Source organism: Blastomyces dermatitidis (genome assembly GCF_000003525.1).
Source record: "Blastomyces dermatitidis ER-3 genomic scaffold supercont1.2, whole genome shotgun sequence".
NCBI classification, from domain to species: domain Eukaryota; kingdom Fungi; phylum Ascomycota; class Eurotiomycetes; order Onygenales; family Ajellomycetaceae; genus Blastomyces; species Blastomyces dermatitidis.
The window spans coordinates 534,267-551,561 of NW_025544775.1; the positions used below are offsets into that span (position 1 = coordinate 534,267).

The 17,295-nt window shown below is 46.3% G+C and overlaps 7 protein-coding genes across 8 annotated transcripts; 3 read left to right on the forward strand and 4 right to left on the reverse strand.

Annotated features, from left to right (window-relative positions):
• Nucleotides 1-18: 18 nt before the first annotated feature.
• On the forward strand, nt 19-3,086 carry BDCG_01421 (adenylate cyclase). Its single transcript, XM_045416924.1, has 7 exons — nt 19-455; nt 583-614; nt 730-801; nt 891-1,187; nt 1,275-1,349; nt 1,478-1,880; nt 2,000-3,086. Exons 1-7 carry the CDS (start codon nt 227-229, stop codon nt 2,017-2,019), a joined length of 1,128 nt encoding a protein of 375 aa, XP_045273880.1. The 5' UTR covers nt 19-226; the 3' UTR covers nt 2,020-3,086.
• On the reverse strand, nt 2,090-4,772 carry BDCG_01422 (uncharacterized protein). Its single transcript, XM_045416925.1, has 2 exons — nt 4,232-4,772; nt 2,090-3,729 (listed from the first exon to the last, which is right to left on the reverse strand). The coding sequence occupies exons 1-2, from the start codon at nt 4,376-4,378 to the stop codon at nt 2,956-2,958; spliced, it is 921 nt and encodes a 306-aa protein (XP_045273881.1). The 5' UTR covers nt 4,379-4,772; the 3' UTR covers nt 2,090-2,955.
• A 108-nt stretch (nt 4,773-4,880) lies between these two features.
• BDCG_01423 (alcohol dehydrogenase) lies at nt 4,881-7,022 on the forward strand. Its single transcript, XM_045416926.1, has 3 exons — nt 4,881-5,982; nt 6,114-6,200; nt 6,226-7,022. Exons 1-3 carry the CDS (start codon nt 5,971-5,973, stop codon nt 6,961-6,963), a joined length of 837 nt encoding a protein of 278 aa, XP_045273882.1. The 5' UTR covers nt 4,881-5,970; the 3' UTR covers nt 6,964-7,022.
• On the reverse strand, nt 5,406-10,449 carry BDCG_01424. 2 transcript variants are annotated; one of them, XM_045416927.1, is made up of 4 exons: nt 10,165-10,449; nt 9,291-10,034; nt 8,759-9,031; nt 5,406-8,699 (listed from the first exon to the last, which is right to left on the reverse strand). In XM_045416927.1, exons 1-4 carry the CDS (start codon nt 10,393-10,395, stop codon nt 7,470-7,472), a joined length of 2,478 nt encoding a protein of 825 aa, XP_045273883.1. In that variant the 5' UTR covers nt 10,396-10,449; the 3' UTR covers nt 5,406-7,469. The 2 variants fall into 2 exon arrangements, with proteins under 2 accessions (XP_045273883.1, XP_045279580.1); XM_045416928.1 differs by having other exon boundaries at nt 5,426-8,699; nt 9,102-10,062.
• A 76-nt stretch (nt 10,450-10,525) lies between these two features.
• On the forward strand, nt 10,526-12,184 carry BDCG_01425 (dynein light chain, cytoplasmic). Its single transcript, XM_045416929.1, has 7 exons — nt 10,526-10,756; nt 10,855-10,877; nt 10,979-11,012; nt 11,093-11,127; nt 11,233-11,259; nt 11,334-11,403; nt 11,507-12,184. Exons 1-7 carry the CDS (start codon nt 10,726-10,728, stop codon nt 11,569-11,571), a joined length of 285 nt encoding a protein of 94 aa, XP_045273884.1. The 5' UTR covers nt 10,526-10,725; the 3' UTR covers nt 11,572-12,184.
• A 374-nt stretch (nt 12,185-12,558) lies between these two features.
• BDCG_01426 (uncharacterized protein) lies at nt 12,559-13,720 on the reverse strand (the record flags this gene model as incomplete). The annotated part of the gene is made up of 5 exons (XM_045416930.1): nt 12,559-12,771; nt 12,822-12,829; nt 13,335-13,443; nt 13,531-13,658; nt 13,690-13,720. 5 exons carry the CDS (start codon nt 13,718-13,720, stop codon nt 12,559-12,561), a joined length of 489 nt encoding a protein of 162 aa, XP_045273885.1.
• An 803-nt stretch (nt 13,721-14,523) lies between these two features.
• Nucleotides 14,524-16,960, reverse strand: BDCG_01427 (uncharacterized protein; the record flags this gene model as incomplete). The annotated part of the gene is made up of 2 exons (XM_045416931.1): nt 16,755-16,960; nt 14,524-16,659 (listed from the first exon to the last, which is right to left on the reverse strand). The coding sequence occupies exons 1-2, from the start codon at nt 16,872-16,874 to the stop codon at nt 14,524-14,526; spliced, it is 2,256 nt and encodes a 751-aa protein (XP_045273886.1). The 5' UTR covers nt 16,875-16,960.
• Between the last annotated feature and the right edge of the window lie 335 nt (nt 16,961-17,295).

Sequence of the window (17,295 nt, forward strand, 5' to 3'; positions counted from 1 at the left end):
TTGGGAATTGGACGAAGGGCTTGGCTGACACAGACTTTGCCAGGTACACACAACCACCTCGTGACATCATCTGGCTCGCGCTTGTTCTCCCTTCGCGACATCACCCAAGAGCTACAAATCAGTTTCTCTCCTATATTGCAACCTCTCTCACTCTCTCTAGAGACTAACTTTTTCTGCACGCGCTCCGAACGCCTCACCATCTACCCCACCCGCCCACAGCCTCTACATGACGGAACCTAACCCACCTCCACAAGCCGCAAGCTCGACTCCAACTCCGAGCCCGCCCGCAAACGACGAGATAGACGATAGCAACGCGGCAATGAAGGATTCTAAAGGCTGGGATGGTAAGCTGCGAGTCGAGCGCCATGCCGTGCTCACCAACCCCGAAGCTCTCGAAGACCCCGACTATTCAGATGAGAATGCCCCACCTCTGGAGGAGATCGAGGCGGATGAAGGTATGCCTCTTTTTTTTTCGCGTAATATATAAACGCTTGTCCCTAGTTGCATATGGTTTCTGTTCGTATCTCTTTTACGATGTTATATGAAGAATGCTAATATGTATGTGCGTCTATTTCCCCTTAGACCTACTTTCGGATTTGGGCAACGATGTTGAGGTGCGTGGGCAGCATAGTGCCTACAGATCTCCGTGCCATATGCCTCTGAATAGCTTCCAGTTTCTCTCTAGAGATAAAATACATAGAAATGAGCTATTGTTAACTTAAATGATAGGACATCGACCTTGTCCATTGCCGTATATCCTCACTACCGGCGCTTCATCTGGAACGTTTTACACATCTAGAAGTACACAGTTCCTCCTCCAATATATCCCCAGCTTTCATTGCTCATAGGCTTACAACTGTATCACCAATCGGAAAAATAACACAATACAGAAACTATGCCTCCGACAAAACCAAATAGCTCGAATGAGCTTTCCCGAAAATCTAGGCCCAACTCTTACCGATTTAGACCTCTACGACAATTTGATCACGCGGATCAGAGGACTTGATGGATTTACCAAGCTCACTAGCCTAGATCTCAGCTTCAACAATATCAAACATATCAAGAATGTCTCGCACCTGGTACATTTGACGGACCTATATTTCGTGCAGAATCGAATACAAAAGATTGAGGGACTGGATGGGTTGAAGGTATTGAGGAACTTGGAACTCGCCGCGAATAGGATTAGGGTATGTTTTGCGATCTGCTCGTGCTACAATTATTCCCTGGCTAGACTGCGAAGTATGACGGTGCTTTTCTGATGAATACGGGTTTAGGAGATTGAAAATCTGGATGATCTCACAGCTCTTGAAGAGCTGTGGCTGGGAAAAAATAAAATCACCGAAATCAAGGTATGCGAATGATCCCCTACAACTCTTCAGCAACTGAGTACCTACCTTTCAATCCGGCCCCTTTTTCAGACCTTGAAAATTGCAACCAAATACATATACTCACCATTTTCAATCCCAACTTCATGCAGAACATCGACGCTCTTACCAACCTAAAAATCATCTCCCTCCCCTCAAACCGCCTAACAACCATCTCCGGCCTCTCAAACCTCCAAAACCTTGAAGAGCTCTACGTCTCCCACAATGCCATCACCGCTATTTCTGGCCTAGAAAACAACACCAACCTTCGCGTCCTCGATATCTCCAGCAATCAAATCAGTAAACTAGAAAACATTTCGCATCTCACCCATCTCGAAGAGCTCTGGGCGTCCAACAACCAGCTCGCTAGCTTCGATGAAGTCGAGCGCGAGCTAAAAGATAAAGAGGAGCTCAAGACGGTGTATTTTGAGGGAAATCCTTTGCAGACGAACTCTCCTGTGCTCTATAGGAATAAGGTCCGGCTGACGCTGCCGCAGGTTCAACAGATTGACGCTAGTAAGTTTTATTTATTTGATTAATTCCCATGCTGTAATCCCCCTGAACACTGCCCACATCGCGGTCAGGCTTTTGTAAAAGAGAAATGATAACTTGGCTAACGAGCTCTGGAATTATAGCATACGTGCGTGTATCGTGAGGAGTGAATTACCTTTCTTATTCTCCCTTTAGCTCAGCAGAAATTGCCAACATGGTGCAGGAAACTTGGGGGGTACTATCTTAAAAGTTGTCTTGAGCTATGGTTCAGTCATGATGCATTTCTTTATGATAGATATATTACGCCGTAGATTTGATAGACAGGAAAGAGGGCGGAAATTTTGGCTCCCCAAAAACGCCAAGAAGGAAAGGAATGTATCTAGTATGTCTACACGTTTGCTCAGGTTTCCTCCGTCCGCGGATCCTTGCTGCTATAATATGATATGGGTAACTAGAACATGTCCTGTACCGTACCAATATCCGTGTATTATTACTGCTACTATTTTACATGGGCATATATACATCTTGGCACTCTCTTGTGGATTTGCTATTCAATATGATTCCCTAAAACTCGCAGAACCCCACATTTTCTCTCTCTTTCAAATTCTTGTCCTCTATATCTGCAAAGCACGCAGCGCCTTAAATGAAAAGTATATTATTATACCTGCCCACACAGCGCTTAAATGCAGAGGCCTCCTCCGCCCGATTCCTGACATACGGCAAACGTACCCAGAATGACATATGACAAATTTGATGCGCGGGTAGGTAGGTATTGGCCAAGTGATTTCCTGGCCCAGTAGTACACTTTCGTCGAGCTGCCGCTTGGGGCCTGGTTGGCTGCGTTTGTATTTTGACATTCAGGGTGGTGGGGGGCTGTCAAAATAAGTAGGGGCATTCCAGAGACGAAAAAAAATTCTCGAACCATGTATGGTCTAAGTGTCATCAAAGGCGGAGAGGTAACTATTTCCGGGTTTTGGCGAGACGGACATCATATTTTGACCGTAATGCTTAGGAGAATAACCTTGACCGGGCCCCTGCTGTTTCAGTCAAAAAGCCAGGGGCCAATCCCTCGCTCTTCTCCAACCTCCTTAGTGTTTGGCTATGGTGATCTTGCTCTGCTGCCCACAATTTTCCTCCCATGTCTTTGGCTCCTGTTCTCGTTACTGCTATTGATCCGGCTTAGGCTTGGGCTTTCCTGTGCTTCTTCCTTCACCTTCTCTGAGGCCACTGACGCAAGCTTCTCTTTTTCCGCAATCTCCCGACCTTCCCGCCACAACCGCATAAGTGAATCGCCATGCAAAGACTCGGCAAACCGCATAGCGTTGATCTGATGACGAAATGGAACGGGGCGTTTTTTCTTTGGAAAGCAATCAACATATCCAACCCAGAATAGTGTAGTTCGCCTTCGGGAATGTGCGCCTCTTTTATAACGGCCGCGGGCATTTCGCCCATTTGCCGTCTGCAAAAGATCCTGAACCTCGACGGAGTTAGACGTGATAAGGAAAGTGTTATGGTATGGATTCTGCTTGACGGCGACACCGTGGTCGTGGTACGACGGCTCGATATAGCAGAGAATTGATGGTTGAGGCTGATTAACATCACTGGTACTGATTTGTTCCTTTTCCTTTTCTCTGGCTTTGTTCATTCTGGCTTCTTTGGTTTTAGCTTTGATGCGCGGTTTCGCTAGGGAGCTTTTTGTTGGATATTGGTCCCCGTCAGAATCGCGGGGAAAAGATGATGGGAAGAGCGTGGATAGGCTGGGGATAGGAACGACAACTGGCGAAGCTTCCAAAGCAGCATTCCTGGCTTGAGGATCCTCGAAAATTGCCAGAGCCGAACGCCCGGTATTTTTGGCGTCTCTGGACGGGGTATTCTACTCCAATTTCGTTAGCATGAAGTACGATCTTTTATTTATGTGTAAGTTCTCGGACGCTTAGAGAGCTCTGATAGAAGTGGTAAAATAAAGCACTAATATTCAAACTTTGATTGCAAGGATATCATCCCAACCGGGTCCACAACAGACGCGCGGGGATCCATCTACAGAAGAGCAGAACAATGCCAATCTTCAAAGGGACGAAGGAGAGTAAACCGCCGTCTTTCGACGGTCTCAGCAAGTGCGGTAGTTTAATGCTAATAAAAGCCTATATTGGTTCGGGCCGAAATCTACCCACTTCACATTGGACGGAAAACCAGGCCATCTCATCCCCAGTTCGTAAAATTGGGCGAGGACATAGAGAACCTAATATGAACTCAAAAGAAAAAAGTAATGCAAAATTGAAGAAAATACCCCATCTTCTGTTAAATGAACGAGGGCGAGACAATGAAAATATAGACACCTAAAAGGAAACAAAGAAGGAACCCAACAACATACATACCTTCAAATTTAAGAAATACGACACCTCTCCAAACTTCCGTATCGCCGCAAGGACCAATTGCGACTCTGCGAGCGTGCGAGGACTCGGCACCATTTTAATATGAACTTGTTTGAGATTCGCAACATGGCGGGCAGCAGAGGAAGCCATGGGAAGGTAGATATAAAAAATAATATGATATTCCACTTCCTATCGTCGGCCTTTCCAAGCAATTATTCAAATTGATTTCTTGAATGCCCTTGTCATTGAAGTGTTTGCTTGGGCCTCATGTGGCATATTCCATGGGCGTATGGTCGCTTTGGATGAGAAAATTCGGGCGCTCAGGTGGTTGGATCTTTTTTCTCCTTCAATGGCTTCCGGACTTAGAATGGGGCAACGCGTGTGCGGTTTTCTCCACGCGGGTGTTAGTTTGTTTGAGGTTCAATTGGGTAGTTGCTAGCGCCTGTGTAGGGATAAAATGCAGAACATGTAGATATCCAATTCACCTAAATGTTATGGTTCGATTGGTTGATGATATCTTGTCATATCTTGGTGAGCGTTGGGAAAAGAAAACTTCCAAGGTTGGATGTTCCGAGAGGTCATGTGATATGCCGGAGTCGCGAAGCCGCAAATCTCGGACCGACCGAGAATCGAACATCTACAACTCCCGCCATCTAGGTTCTCCCATTCACCCATTCTATTCGCTTTTCCTTAGCCATATATTCGATCTGGGTATCTTAATTTGCATATCTATGATTAACGTGGGGCACAGAATTGCTAACAACATACGCCACCTCTCTGACAGTTTCATATATTTTCTATCCTTCGTTTCGTGTTGAATCTAATATACACGCTGCTTCGGCTTCCCCGCTGATTTACCCATTAACGCGGTCCCAAAACCGCCAATGTTTCACAGTGGACAAGGAAGAAAAGGATAAACTTTCCACAGGGTTTTTCACTTATGAATTTGCGCCAAGATAACCCCACAAAGGAGTGGGTGGCCCATGGGGAGCTCAATGCTCAAATCTTTGACGGACTAGTGTTCTCCAGGCTATCACTGGAGTGGCCGAGCAAGGCATTATTGCAATCCGTCATCTACTCCTCAAAGCGGTAGTTGTGTTAGGAGGCGAGCTTGTCAGGGTGGATTGTGTTAGACTAAAAACATGCTAAGCACGTACTCCTCTGCTGCGTGGGATAACGATGAGAAAGTGAGAATTTCTTTTTAGTCATAGGTTAGTATAATTCCGCCAGCTACGCGGAGTAGCGTGGAATGTATCGAAGTCCGATGTGGCATGGAAGACCTCAAATCTCAAAAGCTCCCTGGAGAGCTTCTGCGGGGATGCCGTTGACGCTATCGTTAAAATGGAATGGCTCTTCATGCTATGAGAAATTCTCATTGCCATGCATACATATAAAACTCAATCTGCATTCTCTGCTCCTCCCTTACTACCTTTAACTTGCTTCCTAACCCCATGCCCGATTTCCTACATAGTGCGAACAGTTCTCCTCTTGATTGATTAATAGTCTAATCAGGGATATCCGCCCAAATCACCCTAATCAGCCTCTCGTCTAAGATTACTCCGTACTAGAGAAACAATTACGATTTCCAAATCCAGTTCTTGAAGAAAGATGGCTGTCCCGAATATAAAACTGAACAGCGGGTTTGACATGCCCATTGTTAGCTTTGGTCTCTAGAAGCTCAAAAAAAGACACCTGCGCCGACCAGGTCTACAACGCCATAAAGACCGGTTACCGCCTGTTCGATGGTGCTTGTGGTAAAGAGAGAAATCCCACTACACTCCCTTTTCTACTCTTCTTTTCAATTCTGGCCCGATCGCTAAAGCCCCTAAAAGCCCCTGTGCCTATCAATATGAGAGCTGACACCCGTGACTTTGCGACATATCAGACTACGGGAACGAAGCTGAAGTGGGGCAAGGAGCTGCCTGGGCCATCTAGGAGGCATCTAGGAGGGTATTGTCAAGCGGGAGGAGCTGTTTATCGTATCTAAGCTCTGGCAGACTTTTCACGATCCTGAGCAGGTTGGGCCCGTTGTGAGGAAACAACTGGCCGACTGGCGCGTTGACTACTTTGACCTCTATATTGTACACTTCCCGGTTGCGCTGAAATATGTGGACCCCGATGTCCGCTATCCCCCAGGCTGGTTTAACGATGGTAAGAGTTCGATCGCTACCAGTAATGCAACCATCCAGCAAACATGCGGCGCCATGGAGGAGCTTGTCGACAAGAAGCTATCCCGTAGCATCGGCATCAGCAACTTCAATATCCAGCTCATCATGGACTTACTACGCTATGCACGAATCAGGCCAGCTACTCTCCAGATCGAGCACCACCCATACCTTACTCAATCCCTCTTGGTCAAGTTCGCTCAGGACGATGGAATTACTGTTACCGCCTACTCTTCGCTTGCCAACTCGAGCTTCTTTGAGCTGGGTATGCAGATCGCGATGGAAGCCCCGCGACTACTTTCTCAGTCCGCTATTACATCCATTGCTCAGAAGCATGACAGAACAGCTGCCCAGGTCGTCCTCCGTTGGGCCACGCAACGAGGTATTGCTGTCATCCCTAAGAGTAACTCTGGGACACGTCTCCTTGAGAACCTGCGTGTCAATGATTTCAACCTCGATCAGAGTGAGATTGACGCCATTAGCGCTTTTAATAGAGGTCTTAGGTTCAACGATCCCCTGAACGTAAGTAGAAAATATCCTGGCGAAATGAGATTGATGGGCATGGAGTGATCGTGGCTTGTCTCACCCCCTAGCTCTTATTATAGTACGGAATCCCATGCCCAATCTTCGCTTAAAAAGCAATGCTCAGCGAGGGTCCCAACGCGGCGGCTATCCCTCGGGGATTACCAATGCCCTCACAAGGCTACATCAATTTATCTAGAGCAGATACATATCTTCGACATATCTCGTTTGTATTGGCTAAGGTCCTATAGCCCGCTATTTGTTTCATTGACATCTCTCCTCATGTTAGCACCTTTCCTTTTACTTTCATGTCCTCTGCTCTAGATCATGTAGTCGAAACAAACTTTTCGCTTTCCATACAAGGTAGTTTTTGGTTTGATTCCAGTTCTTGAAAAGCGCCCTGGCCGACAGGCTTGGAAAAATCGATGCAAGAAAATCGAGTGCGGTGGAATAGAGGCATGAGGAAGACTCGGAAAGAAGTAAATTATTACTCCATTCTGGGATTGGCTAAAAATAAGAAGCATGTGGATATAGAACAATACAATACGATTCGTTCACTCATCCTCATCCTCACCAGCATCGACATTGAATTTCTTTCTCCCAGACCCGGTAAGATTCTTAAGATTCACCAGGTTCACCTGAGCATCCATCTTCTTCTCTATATTCTGAATCTCCTTCTCGGGATCAATAGCCTCCTCAGAAGCAAAGTCCAGCACCAGCCGCCTACCCAGAAGATGGGTATTCTTCAAAGCATCCATGGCATTCTCCGCCTCGCGCGCACTTACGAAATCAGCAAATGCAAAGCCACGAGCCGTCCCGTCGAATTTCTGCGGCACACGGACAGACCGGAGTTTGCCATATGCACTGAACAGGTTTCTGATATCCTTCTTCGTGGCCTGGAATGGTAAGTTTTTGATGAGGATCTTGGTTCCCCGCATGGCCAACTTCTTCGCATTATCCTGGCGCCTTCGTTCCTCAGCAGCATCCACCGCTTTGTGCGAGGCCTTGATGACAAGTTCGTGTTGATCTAATTTGTAGCCTTGCATCGCCGCGAGGGCAGCGCGTGCTTGCGCACTTGAGCGGAACTCCACGAACCCGAAGCCCATGCTAAGAGTTTCTCCTGGGCGCTTTGGGTCTGTTTTGGTTTTTACCCTAGCAGACAGGAATCCATCCAGCGGTTGGAACACCTCTGTTAGACGAGCATTTGTTGTAGAAAAGTTAAGATTTCGAACGAAAAGAGTAGATGTCTCCAGCGGAGACTCGGCTTCTTCCGTTTCTGTTGCCTTGAAAATGTCCGAAGTTGAGTATGTTTGCGAGATCACCTTTGGAGGAGGTGCTATAACCCGTGTAGCAGTCGCATTTTCATCAAACAGGTCCTTTGGTGCTCTCTCCAAAAACAGGATTGAGTCGCCCAGCTTTCGATACGCAAGCCCCTTGAAAGCCTTTTGGCATTCGTCTGCCATGACGAATTCAACAATGGCTATAGTGCCACTGGGAGGCATCAGGAGCCTCTTAATTTGCCCAAAAGGTTCAAACAGCTGTCTTAAATCGTCAGCTTTAACACCAAACGAGAAGTTCTTAACGAGGATTGCAGTATTGCCTCGTTCCCGCTTCTTGAACGAATCCAGGTTCACCCCATGTGATGAGAAGTACGCCTTCGTTTCTTGGATCACATGCGTTTCTGCATGGGCTTGTTTGACTGCTGCGTCAGAGGATGTGGGATCAAGCAGCTCGGATTTCGAAATCCCCAATCGTTCAGATACAGATGACATGACTGCATCAGCCTAATACACGTGTTAGATCATGGAAACTAATTTTGGGCACAAAATAACAGGCAACTTACATTCATATATAGGGAATTCCAGCTGAAATTTGACGACGCGGCCTCTTGTTTCCTTTTTATTTGTTGTTGCTTTTTCAAAGGCAATTTTGAAAGCTCATACTCATCCAGTTTATAGGTTTTTTTTGATGAGGCCGGTAAGATGTGCAAGAGACGGCCTTGGAAAACTTTCCCATCAAGCGTTTTGAAAGCCTGAATGGCAGCCTCTGGGTCCGCGTACTGTACGTACGCGAAGCCTTTGCTTTTAGAATGTCGTGTATCAAACGCAACATGGACCTATTTCTGCGGTCAGCGGCGGGTTGATTCTGGAGATTAAAAAAAATCAAGACATCGAATAGTTATTCACCATAGGATAGGCTTCTCAGATTATAAGAGGCATCTACTAAAATACTCTTTCCAGGTAACATCACATGCATAGCATAAGCTGTCCCTATCTGGACGATCATCATTGGAGCCAGTGGATGCAGGAACGGTGCACATACAATGAAAAACAAAAGACTTAACGGAAATGACACAAAGCAACAAGCATGCTTACCTCATCGATTTTTCCAAAGGGAGAGAATAGTGACTCCAGGTCACTCTCGCTAGCATTATAGAGAAGATTTCGAACGAAAAGGCGACCGGTTTCACGGAGTTGGCCTATATTCGCGTCAAAGGATTCATTCTTGTCGGATGGGTTAGGTGGTTCTTTTTGAACGGGTGGCGAAGCCTCCTGCGCATTCCCTCTCCTGGTGCTTTCATAGTCACTGTCCTCGCTTTCCTCAATTTCCCGTATTTGAGCGGTGCTAGGACCTCCTTCGTCTTCATCTTCTTCAACCAGGCCGAGAAGTCGACTCGTTCTCGATCGCAGCCAATCCATATCGGACTTCGGCGCTTCTTCCACAGACGTGGCCTCAGGTTCATTTTCAGGCTCGATAGACCTTGCTTTTTCTGCGATAGAATTATCCTCTGAGACATTGTTCGGCCGCTCCCTTTGCTGCTTTTTGAAAGCGGGCTTATGATCCGGCCTTAACCGCTTTGTTTTGATGTTAGGCTCTTCAGTCTTGCTAGACGGTTGAATTTGAGCACTATCCGTTGAAACCCCGTTAGTAATAACCACTATACCATCGTCAGCCCAAGTCTTTGACTTCATTGCCGGCTGCATAGCGGCAAGATATTCCTGGAGCTTAGGATCTTGTTTCTGTTCTACTTGGTCGTGTTTTCGTTTGAGAGTAGTGGAGTTGGCTGATGTGGCATGTCTTGAATTTGGCTTCCCACTTACCGGGGAATCACCGTCGACCTTAAGAGTTCGGTCAGCTTCATGAATCCTTTAGTTGGGTCAGTCTTCGATGATGGCAGCGGACAAATAAAAACGGTGGGAAATTCGATAGTGCGGAGGGTAGAAGAAAGGGAAGGGGAGGAATACGTACCGGTCGTGCCATCTCCACTGCAATTTTTGACATCCTTATATATGTCTTATTGAAGTAATTGGCAGCATCTTGTGCCAGAGTCGGGGTTTTGAAGCCCACAAATCCAATCCTTCGTTTAGGGATAACATGTGCATCAGTAACCTGGTACCGCGTAGAGAAGTGTTTTCGGAGGTCATCATTAGAAAAAGTAGGCGGCAAGCCTGACACGAAGACTCTTGTATTCTCCTCCATATTGACTGGATGGGAATAACGAAGAGTTCTTCAATCTTCCTTCTTGTGTGGAAAAGAAATGCAAAGAACGAACTGGTGGAATGTTTTCCTTTTTTTTTTTTTTTCTGCCAAAGGCGGTGAGAGTAGTCCGCACTAGCAACTAGCTATTCTGCTGAATGCAGCTCTGTGGCAACTGAAGCCATAGAATAACACAGAAACATCGCCGTGCTCTCTGCCCCTGAATCACTCACATCACTTTACATTCCCTCCACATAACACAGTCGGCATTGTATTGTATCTTTGGAACTAACTTGGAATATCACTCACTACCTCTCCAAATCAATACTCAAAATGGTTGCTGAAAAGCGTGAGAAGCTGGAAGGTATACATACCAAGCCCCCGGTTGTTTGCCTTCTTCCCTGTCGGCCAGCATGCTGCCTGAAGAAAAGAGCCTTACTAACAAGATGTGGGAATTATTAGCCCAGATTAAGTCTGCTGATATGGTGAGCGCTCCAATTGCATTATGACGTACCATCAGGAAAAGATAGTTGCGATAGCGCTTGTTTCCTCTCGAGTGTTTACTAACAGCCGGTCGGGAACTTAGAGCGAAGACATGCAACAGGAAGCCATTGAAGTTGGTACGTGCGGGACCTTTAAGACTGAAATAAGTTTCGGGATTGGGATATTGGTGCTGACTATTTGGTGACCTTTTCGACAGCAACGGAGGCCATGGATAAGTACCACATCGAAAAGGTATGGCGTTAATGTCGAAAACTGGAGTAATATATATGTACAGTACATATGCTGTATCGTATCGATACCCGCGAGACTGACAATGTTGGATTGCAACTTTAATAGGACATTGCGCAGTACATAAAGAAAGAGGTAAGAGAAAGCTACAGATTCGCTTCATAGTCTGCTTCGAAAAGGTATGGCTTGGTTGCTCACGGGAAATACAGTTTGACCTGCGCAAGGGCGCAACGTGGCATTGCATAGTAGGGCGCAATTTTGGCAGCTTCGTGACGCATGGTAAGAGGCCCTCTCCGTCCTATCTTGTCCGGTCTATTTAGAGGACATATTTCGCGTTGAATTGATTAGAAGCCAACCTAACCATCATGTCATGAATCTGTAGAAACCAAGCACTTTATATACTTTTATGTGGGCCACTGCGCCATTTTACTCTTCAAGACCCAATAAGTAACCGGCGATCGTTTCTGGATGAGAATGCCAGCGCCCGGCCTCCCCCTTCCGTTCGAGATCCTCGTCCTATACCAATTTGTTCTACAGTCTCAGAATGACTTGAATTTTTTTTTTTTTTTTTTCTCTCTCAGACTTCACCATTCTAGAACGTTTATAAATGGCGGGTTATATACTACTGCAACAGAATTTCCCAATACGTATACGTGCGCACTCATAAGAAAGAGAAAGGACAGAAGAAGAATGGTGGTATGATGTGGAGCTGGAGCTTGGAATGAACGATTAACGAAACGCTTTCTCCTTTTACTCTCTTCTTTTTATGGTTTGTTCTTATTGCCTTCATGTTGTCTATTTTTTTGTCATTTTTACCCTTGCTCTCAGCTAGTCATTTCTTATTTATTTACCTTTCCTTCAATTTACTTTCAGCATCCACAGACATTGCATATCGTGACATCATTTGCCCCCTTTGCGAATGAATTAACAGAAAAGCAACACGGATGATGATTGAGCAAAGTCGTATGAAAGTGTGCCGCTTGGGATAAATAAAATAATTCTATTACTGATGATAACTGCTCGAGTCCTATTCCTATTAAGCCCACCAAATGCAACTCCGTATCTTATTATAAGACATCCGTACCCAAAAACCACGCCCAAGTAGAAAGCAACTAAACTAAGGAAACTAGGAGAAAAGATAAAAATCCCCCATCAATAAGCAAGTTTCAATAAACAGTTGGGTATGTAAACGTATATTGGCGATGCGACCATGAGAGTATCGAGATATCCCATAAACTGGGTGGTAAGGGGAGATTGGAAAGGTCGAAAACCAACACAACAAAAGAATGGAAGGAGCGAAACAGCTCATAAAGTACAGCAAGACAAAAGAGATATAAGTGAGCCAGAAAACATAAACAGGAGAAGCGGAGGAAGAGGGGAGAAGAAAAGAAACGGGTCCGACCAAGGCCAAAAGGACGCTCCTAGTTCCGTAGGTTACTTATACCAGTAACCCGGCTGCGGTTGTCCTGGTGCTCCTGGCCCTCCCGGGGCTCCTGGGCCTTGGGGTCCCCATCCAGGGGGCCCTTGGTATGGTCCTAGTGGTTGAGCCGGTGGGCCTCCACCGGCTTGCGATTGGACATCTGGTCGATTGCTGTGTAAAAGCATATTAGTGTTGTCATGCAGAAAGATATTGAGAAGTAGGATGGTCTAAAAGGGAGCAAAAAATTGATGATGACCAAGCCCTTGTCTTAACCTACCTTAGATCCTGTGCGAAGTGGCATACATGGCAGGTTACCTCCTAAACACTCCGAATGAGAGTTGGTTAGTTTTGTTCGATTATAAAAAAAATACTTGTGCCCATCACTGTGGCCAGAGGATGGTTGCTTTTCATGTTGGGTATAATGGGGTGGAAGTAAGAGGGCGAACCTTATATTTGCGAGTTGATAGAGGAATAACGGGCTAAAAACAGAAAGCAGACGGAATCAGTTAATGTGAGGTTCAAATTGAGTTGGTTCTGACAAAAATCCGCCTAGGCGGAGAGAAGAGAAATGGATATCTATGAGGCGGGCGTACAATGAAGCAAACAGTAAACCAAGGCCTGGAAAAGATCAGAAAATTTAGTCAGCATGTCATGTACCTATCAAAAAAATCCATTCCGTCTCTCAAACCATTTATTCAACCGGCGTCTTAAGATATGAAAGAGAGATTCCCAATCAAATTGCCTCCCTTGAGGTCGAGATGGGGAGATATCATGAATTCTCAGCACTTACCATCTTGTGGCGCAATGCGCGGACCAATTTCCGCCTGCACAGAACAAATAACGAAGTTAGAAACGCAACACTTGATTTGTACCTCGTCGTCCCACCGCCATTTCCTCATCTAAAAAGGGAGAAAGGAATGGGGCCATTCCCCGCCATGGATAAGCCAAACTTACAGTTATGGCATTGTGCAGTGACATTTTCATACCCCTTCAGGCGGGACGTAAATTCTGGGAGAATATGTCAGCACGGTGCTGCTCATTTTTTCACAGTTTTCCGTCTTTCTTTCTTTTGGTCCCTTCCGTGTATAAGAGCGAGCAGAGCGGATAGATATATCTATATGTATGTATGAATATATGTGACATACCTTGGGTCCCGAATGTAAGACAGATGGCCATTTTGTCGTTTCCGGAAACAGGGTGGCCGTACTAAAAGAGACGTAAAATAACTTTGACGGGTAATGGTGTTTCTCTATCTCTTGGTCTGGAGCTATGTATATCTCTTAGTCTCGATCTTCTTTTCGTCTTCGTGGAATAAGCTAGGCTACCAGTCAGATCAGCTTGAAGCCGGCGACGGATAGACAGATTATACAAGCAAGAACCTACACAGATATACCGTCTGCTGGCGCAATAATAATAAGACAGAGAGCGTGTCCACAAGAACAGGAATTTGATCCTCTCTACGTGGGTATGGGGGGCTGGCTATTTTTAGGTCAGTGACATCAATGATGGGGTCGACGAAACAAGGTAGAAGCCGGCACTGTGGTGGATTCGAAGAGGAATAGCAGAGAATGCCTTACTATGGCGAAAGTGAGGGATATATATCTGCGGGTATTAAACGGCAGTTTGGTTCATGGATGGACGATGAGTGGACGCATGACAGGCGGAGTTAACTGGCTGCTCGGCGGACTAAACGATGGAGCTGAACTCTGGAGGCGCGCTCTGCGTGTAATTGTGGCGCAGGGCTTGGCGCTCCGGTTGGTCAGCCATCTTATCGGGTCACTTGGATGCCTTGATCAATTTAATCAGTGGAGTTGACTTCAAAAACTCATATTAGGGCTCATGCCGATATTGGCTACTACAGAAACTACATCTATTAAGCGTGGTTCAATGCAAGAACTAGTATTGTTCCCCTTCTCACGGACATGGATGTTGGGATATAAAGAGAGGGAGTATAAGAGGGCAGAGGAAAATGACCCGAATCAATGGTACTTAAGCTCCATTCCCTTTTTAACCTCAAGCTGCCACATAATTTCCCCCGCTTTCAACCTTGACACCCGCCCAGAGCCCCAACGCTCCTTAACGGCACTGCTATCGAGAGCCACAGTGGCAGAGTCGCCTTCTTTATCCAAACCCTTGGGTTCTAAAACATTAACTTGCAGACTCCCATTTTTACTGACGGGTACCTGATCGAGCAAAACTAATGAAACCGCGGTCGACTTGGTATTGGTTATCCGGCATGAACGTGTGAATATTGCGGTCTCTAAGCTCCCCGCAAAAAATCCCCCGGAAACACGCCTCACGCTAGGTTTGTCATAGGAGACCTGAATCCCTGGATCGACGCCAAGGCTAAGGCTAAGGGTAGTGTTTGGGCGGCCGCCGGCAAGAACTACCGTCCCCATAAACGTGCCATCAAGGGTGACGCCAACCTGTCCCCGGAGAAGCGCCAATGATGATGTATTGAAGACCTTGGCGCGGAGAAATGCAGCGGGGCGGAGCTTGGGGATTATTACGTGGGAATATTCCACTTTAGGGAAATCAAGCTCGGCGATTACGTGACGGTGTTTTAGGGGTGAGGGGCGGAGGGTCCGTCGTCCCGGTTTGTCGTAACTGGTTGTCAAGCCGTAGCCATGCTGGGAATATTCCTGGAAGGTGAGTGCATTCGACGAATCAGAGAGGATGGTTGCAGGATCTATAGAATCGCCATCGATGGTGATATTATCTTCTTCGGTGGCCTGCCCACCTTGAGTGCTTCCCGACATAGCAGGAGCAGGTACCGGTGGAGGGGATACAGGCGCGGTAACGGAAGTGGGACGAGGCGGAAGGATCCTCTGCGATACGGCTATATTGGTCAGTTGCTCTTGCTGCTGCTGCTGTTGCTGTTGTTGCAGGCGTTGCATCTGTATTTGGCGTTGATGCTGTCGCTGCTGTTGCAACGCCTGTTGTCGCGCCTGTCGGTGATGCTCCAGTTGGTTTGACATTTTATGCATCAAAAGGTTTGATGATATTGTCAATGAGGTATTGGTATTTTTCTTAAGAAATGCAGCATGCTCCAGAGCCACTCTGGTACTGATTTCGGCAGGATTCTCCAATCCCTTGCTCCAGCTATCAAGGCTGCTTGATTCCTCAGATTCCTCCTTGAGTAAATTTAAATGCCACGCCTTGAGCAACGGAAGCTTCTCCCCAAGTCCACCGAAGCAAGTTTCCGACGTGGACAACGTGAGTTTTGCATCACGCCAAACCTCAGAGCTCGAATTATGATATTCCGCCAGATACACCCCTTTCCCACTCGATGTCAACGTCGTCAGATTGAACTCGTAACAGGGAAGCCATGCGGCCTTCTTTGTCACATAGGTCAGAGAAAGGTCTATTTTCCCGATCCTCTCAAGTGCGTCAGTAGACGTAATGGTGGAGTTCTGACGGCTGGAGCTTGGAGTGAGGTTGGAAAAGCCGTCCAGAAACAATGTAACCACGCGCACCTGCTGCGGGTAAAATTTCAAATGATCGTCTCGGCGTCTACGCTTCTCTGCAACCACGATATTGTGATCATGCAGTTTCCTCTTCCTGTTTTCGCGCTCGGGCTTTGCTGCTGCGTCTCGAGCACGTTTGAAAGCCGCTGCGAGTTTATTCACTTTGCTGGACACTTTCTCTCTTTTCTCAAAAATTTCGGCTACTTTGTTGTCGCAATTGTACATCACATCCCCCAATGTCGACACCTGGCGCTGGTAAGTGTGGAGGTACTCTTCTAATTTCGCGGCAGGCACATCCCCTGCCTTGATAGTTTTGCCATAGCCATCTAGGACCGCGAGCGACTTCTCAGCTGTTTGCCGTTCTCTCTCCGCTGCAGCAAGATCGGAGTCCCAAACCTTCAGCTCCCTCTCTGCATTTGACAGTTCAGATCTATCAACCCCGAAATCGTCATCCGGGTCCTCATCGTCAATATCATTGTCCTCAGACTCGACTTCGCATCCAGGAAACAGTTCCTCGAAATGATTCCTTTGGGTCACCGTGGCAGTCTGTATGTCGGTGATGGTGCCTGGCCCCTGGCCAGACACACGAATCGAGTCAGGGTCAACTTGAGGGTCTACCCCATAGATGATAATTTCATTGGGGCCCGGCTACAAAGAAAATAGAAGAGAAAACGAAATAAATTAGTCATTAATATCGTACTTGAATAATACGTTTTTAAATCGGACAGAGCATATATTCGTACCTTAATGGGAATACCCAAGATTTCACGGACAATTGTAGCTCTCTCAGGACCCAAGGTAACTGACGTTGTGGGAGTATCCACCAGGGAAACTTCAACAGTATGGGCAGTGTCAGCCGTCATTTTAACGGAGGGAATACACAGTATAATATGCTGTTCTATACACGAGTAGAGAGAGTAGTGCAACTATCGGAGTAGGGAGGTCCAAGATGATTTAAGTAACTGGCAAGTAGTGATAGACAGTTACTTGTGCTATATGTATGATACATTTGCCAAGCGGTTTAATGACTATATATATATTCATATAATGAAGGTAAAAGAATTAAAGAAGGGTTTCTGAGCGGTGTTGGCGTCCTTATATAGTTTGGAGGAACAGAGTAGGCAGCAAGCACCCCTAAACCCGCGAGGCTAACTCGAAACCATCAAACATCTATATTTAGATTTTCGCCGATTGTAATTGATTAAACCGCCGATTTCTCCAAAGCTGAAGTTGACATGCTAATATACCATTTGAACGTTTTATTTAGTATGTAAAACCATTGCC

Bases quoted from the DNA above. Each gene is read 5' to 3' on its own strand.
- BDCG_01421 (XM_045416924.1), top strand. From the start codon at position 227: ATGACGGAACCTAACCCACCTCCACAAGCCGCAAGCTCGACTCCAACT. The intron at 456-582 runs GTATGCCTCTTT...ATTTCCCCTTAG, and splicing joins GGAGATCGAGGCGGATGAAG to ACCTACTTTCGGATTTGGGC. The intron at 802-890 runs GTACACAGTTCC...AACACAATACAG, and splicing joins AACGTTTTACACATCTAGAA to AAACTATGCCTCCGACAAAA.
- BDCG_01422 (XM_045416925.1), bottom strand. From the start codon at position 4,378: ATGGCTTCCTCTGCTGCCCGCCATGTTGCGAATCTCAAACAAGTTCAT. The intron at 3,730-4,231 runs GTATGTATGTTG...AAATTGGAGTAG, and splicing joins CGTATTTCTTAAATTTGAAG to AATACCCCGTCCAGAGACGC.
- BDCG_01423 (XM_045416926.1), top strand. The intron at 6,201-6,225 runs GTTTATCGTATC...AAGCTCTGGCAG, and splicing joins ATTGTCAAGCGGGAGGAGCT to ACTTTTCACGATCCTGAGCA.
- BDCG_01424 (XM_045416927.1), bottom strand. From the start codon at position 10,395: ATGGAGGAGAATACAAGAGTCTTCGTGTCAGGCTTGCCGCCTACTTTT. The intron at 10,035-10,164 runs GTACGTATTCCT...CGAACTCTTAAG, and splicing joins CAGTGGAGATGGCACGACCG to GTCGACGGTGATTCCCCGGT. The intron at 9,032-9,290 runs GTAAGCATGCTT...CCGCAGAAATAG, and splicing joins CCTTTGGAAAAATCGATGAG to GTCCATGTTGCGTTTGATAC.
- BDCG_01425 (XM_045416929.1), top strand. From the start codon at position 10,726: ATGGTTGCTGAAAAGCGTGAGAAGCTGGAAG. The intron at 10,757-10,854 runs GTATACATACCA...GGGAATTATTAG, and splicing joins AAAGCGTGAGAAGCTGGAAG to CCCAGATTAAGTCTGCTGAT. The intron at 10,878-10,978 runs GTGAGCGCTCCA...TCGGGAACTTAG, and splicing joins AGATTAAGTCTGCTGATATG to AGCGAAGACATGCAACAGGA.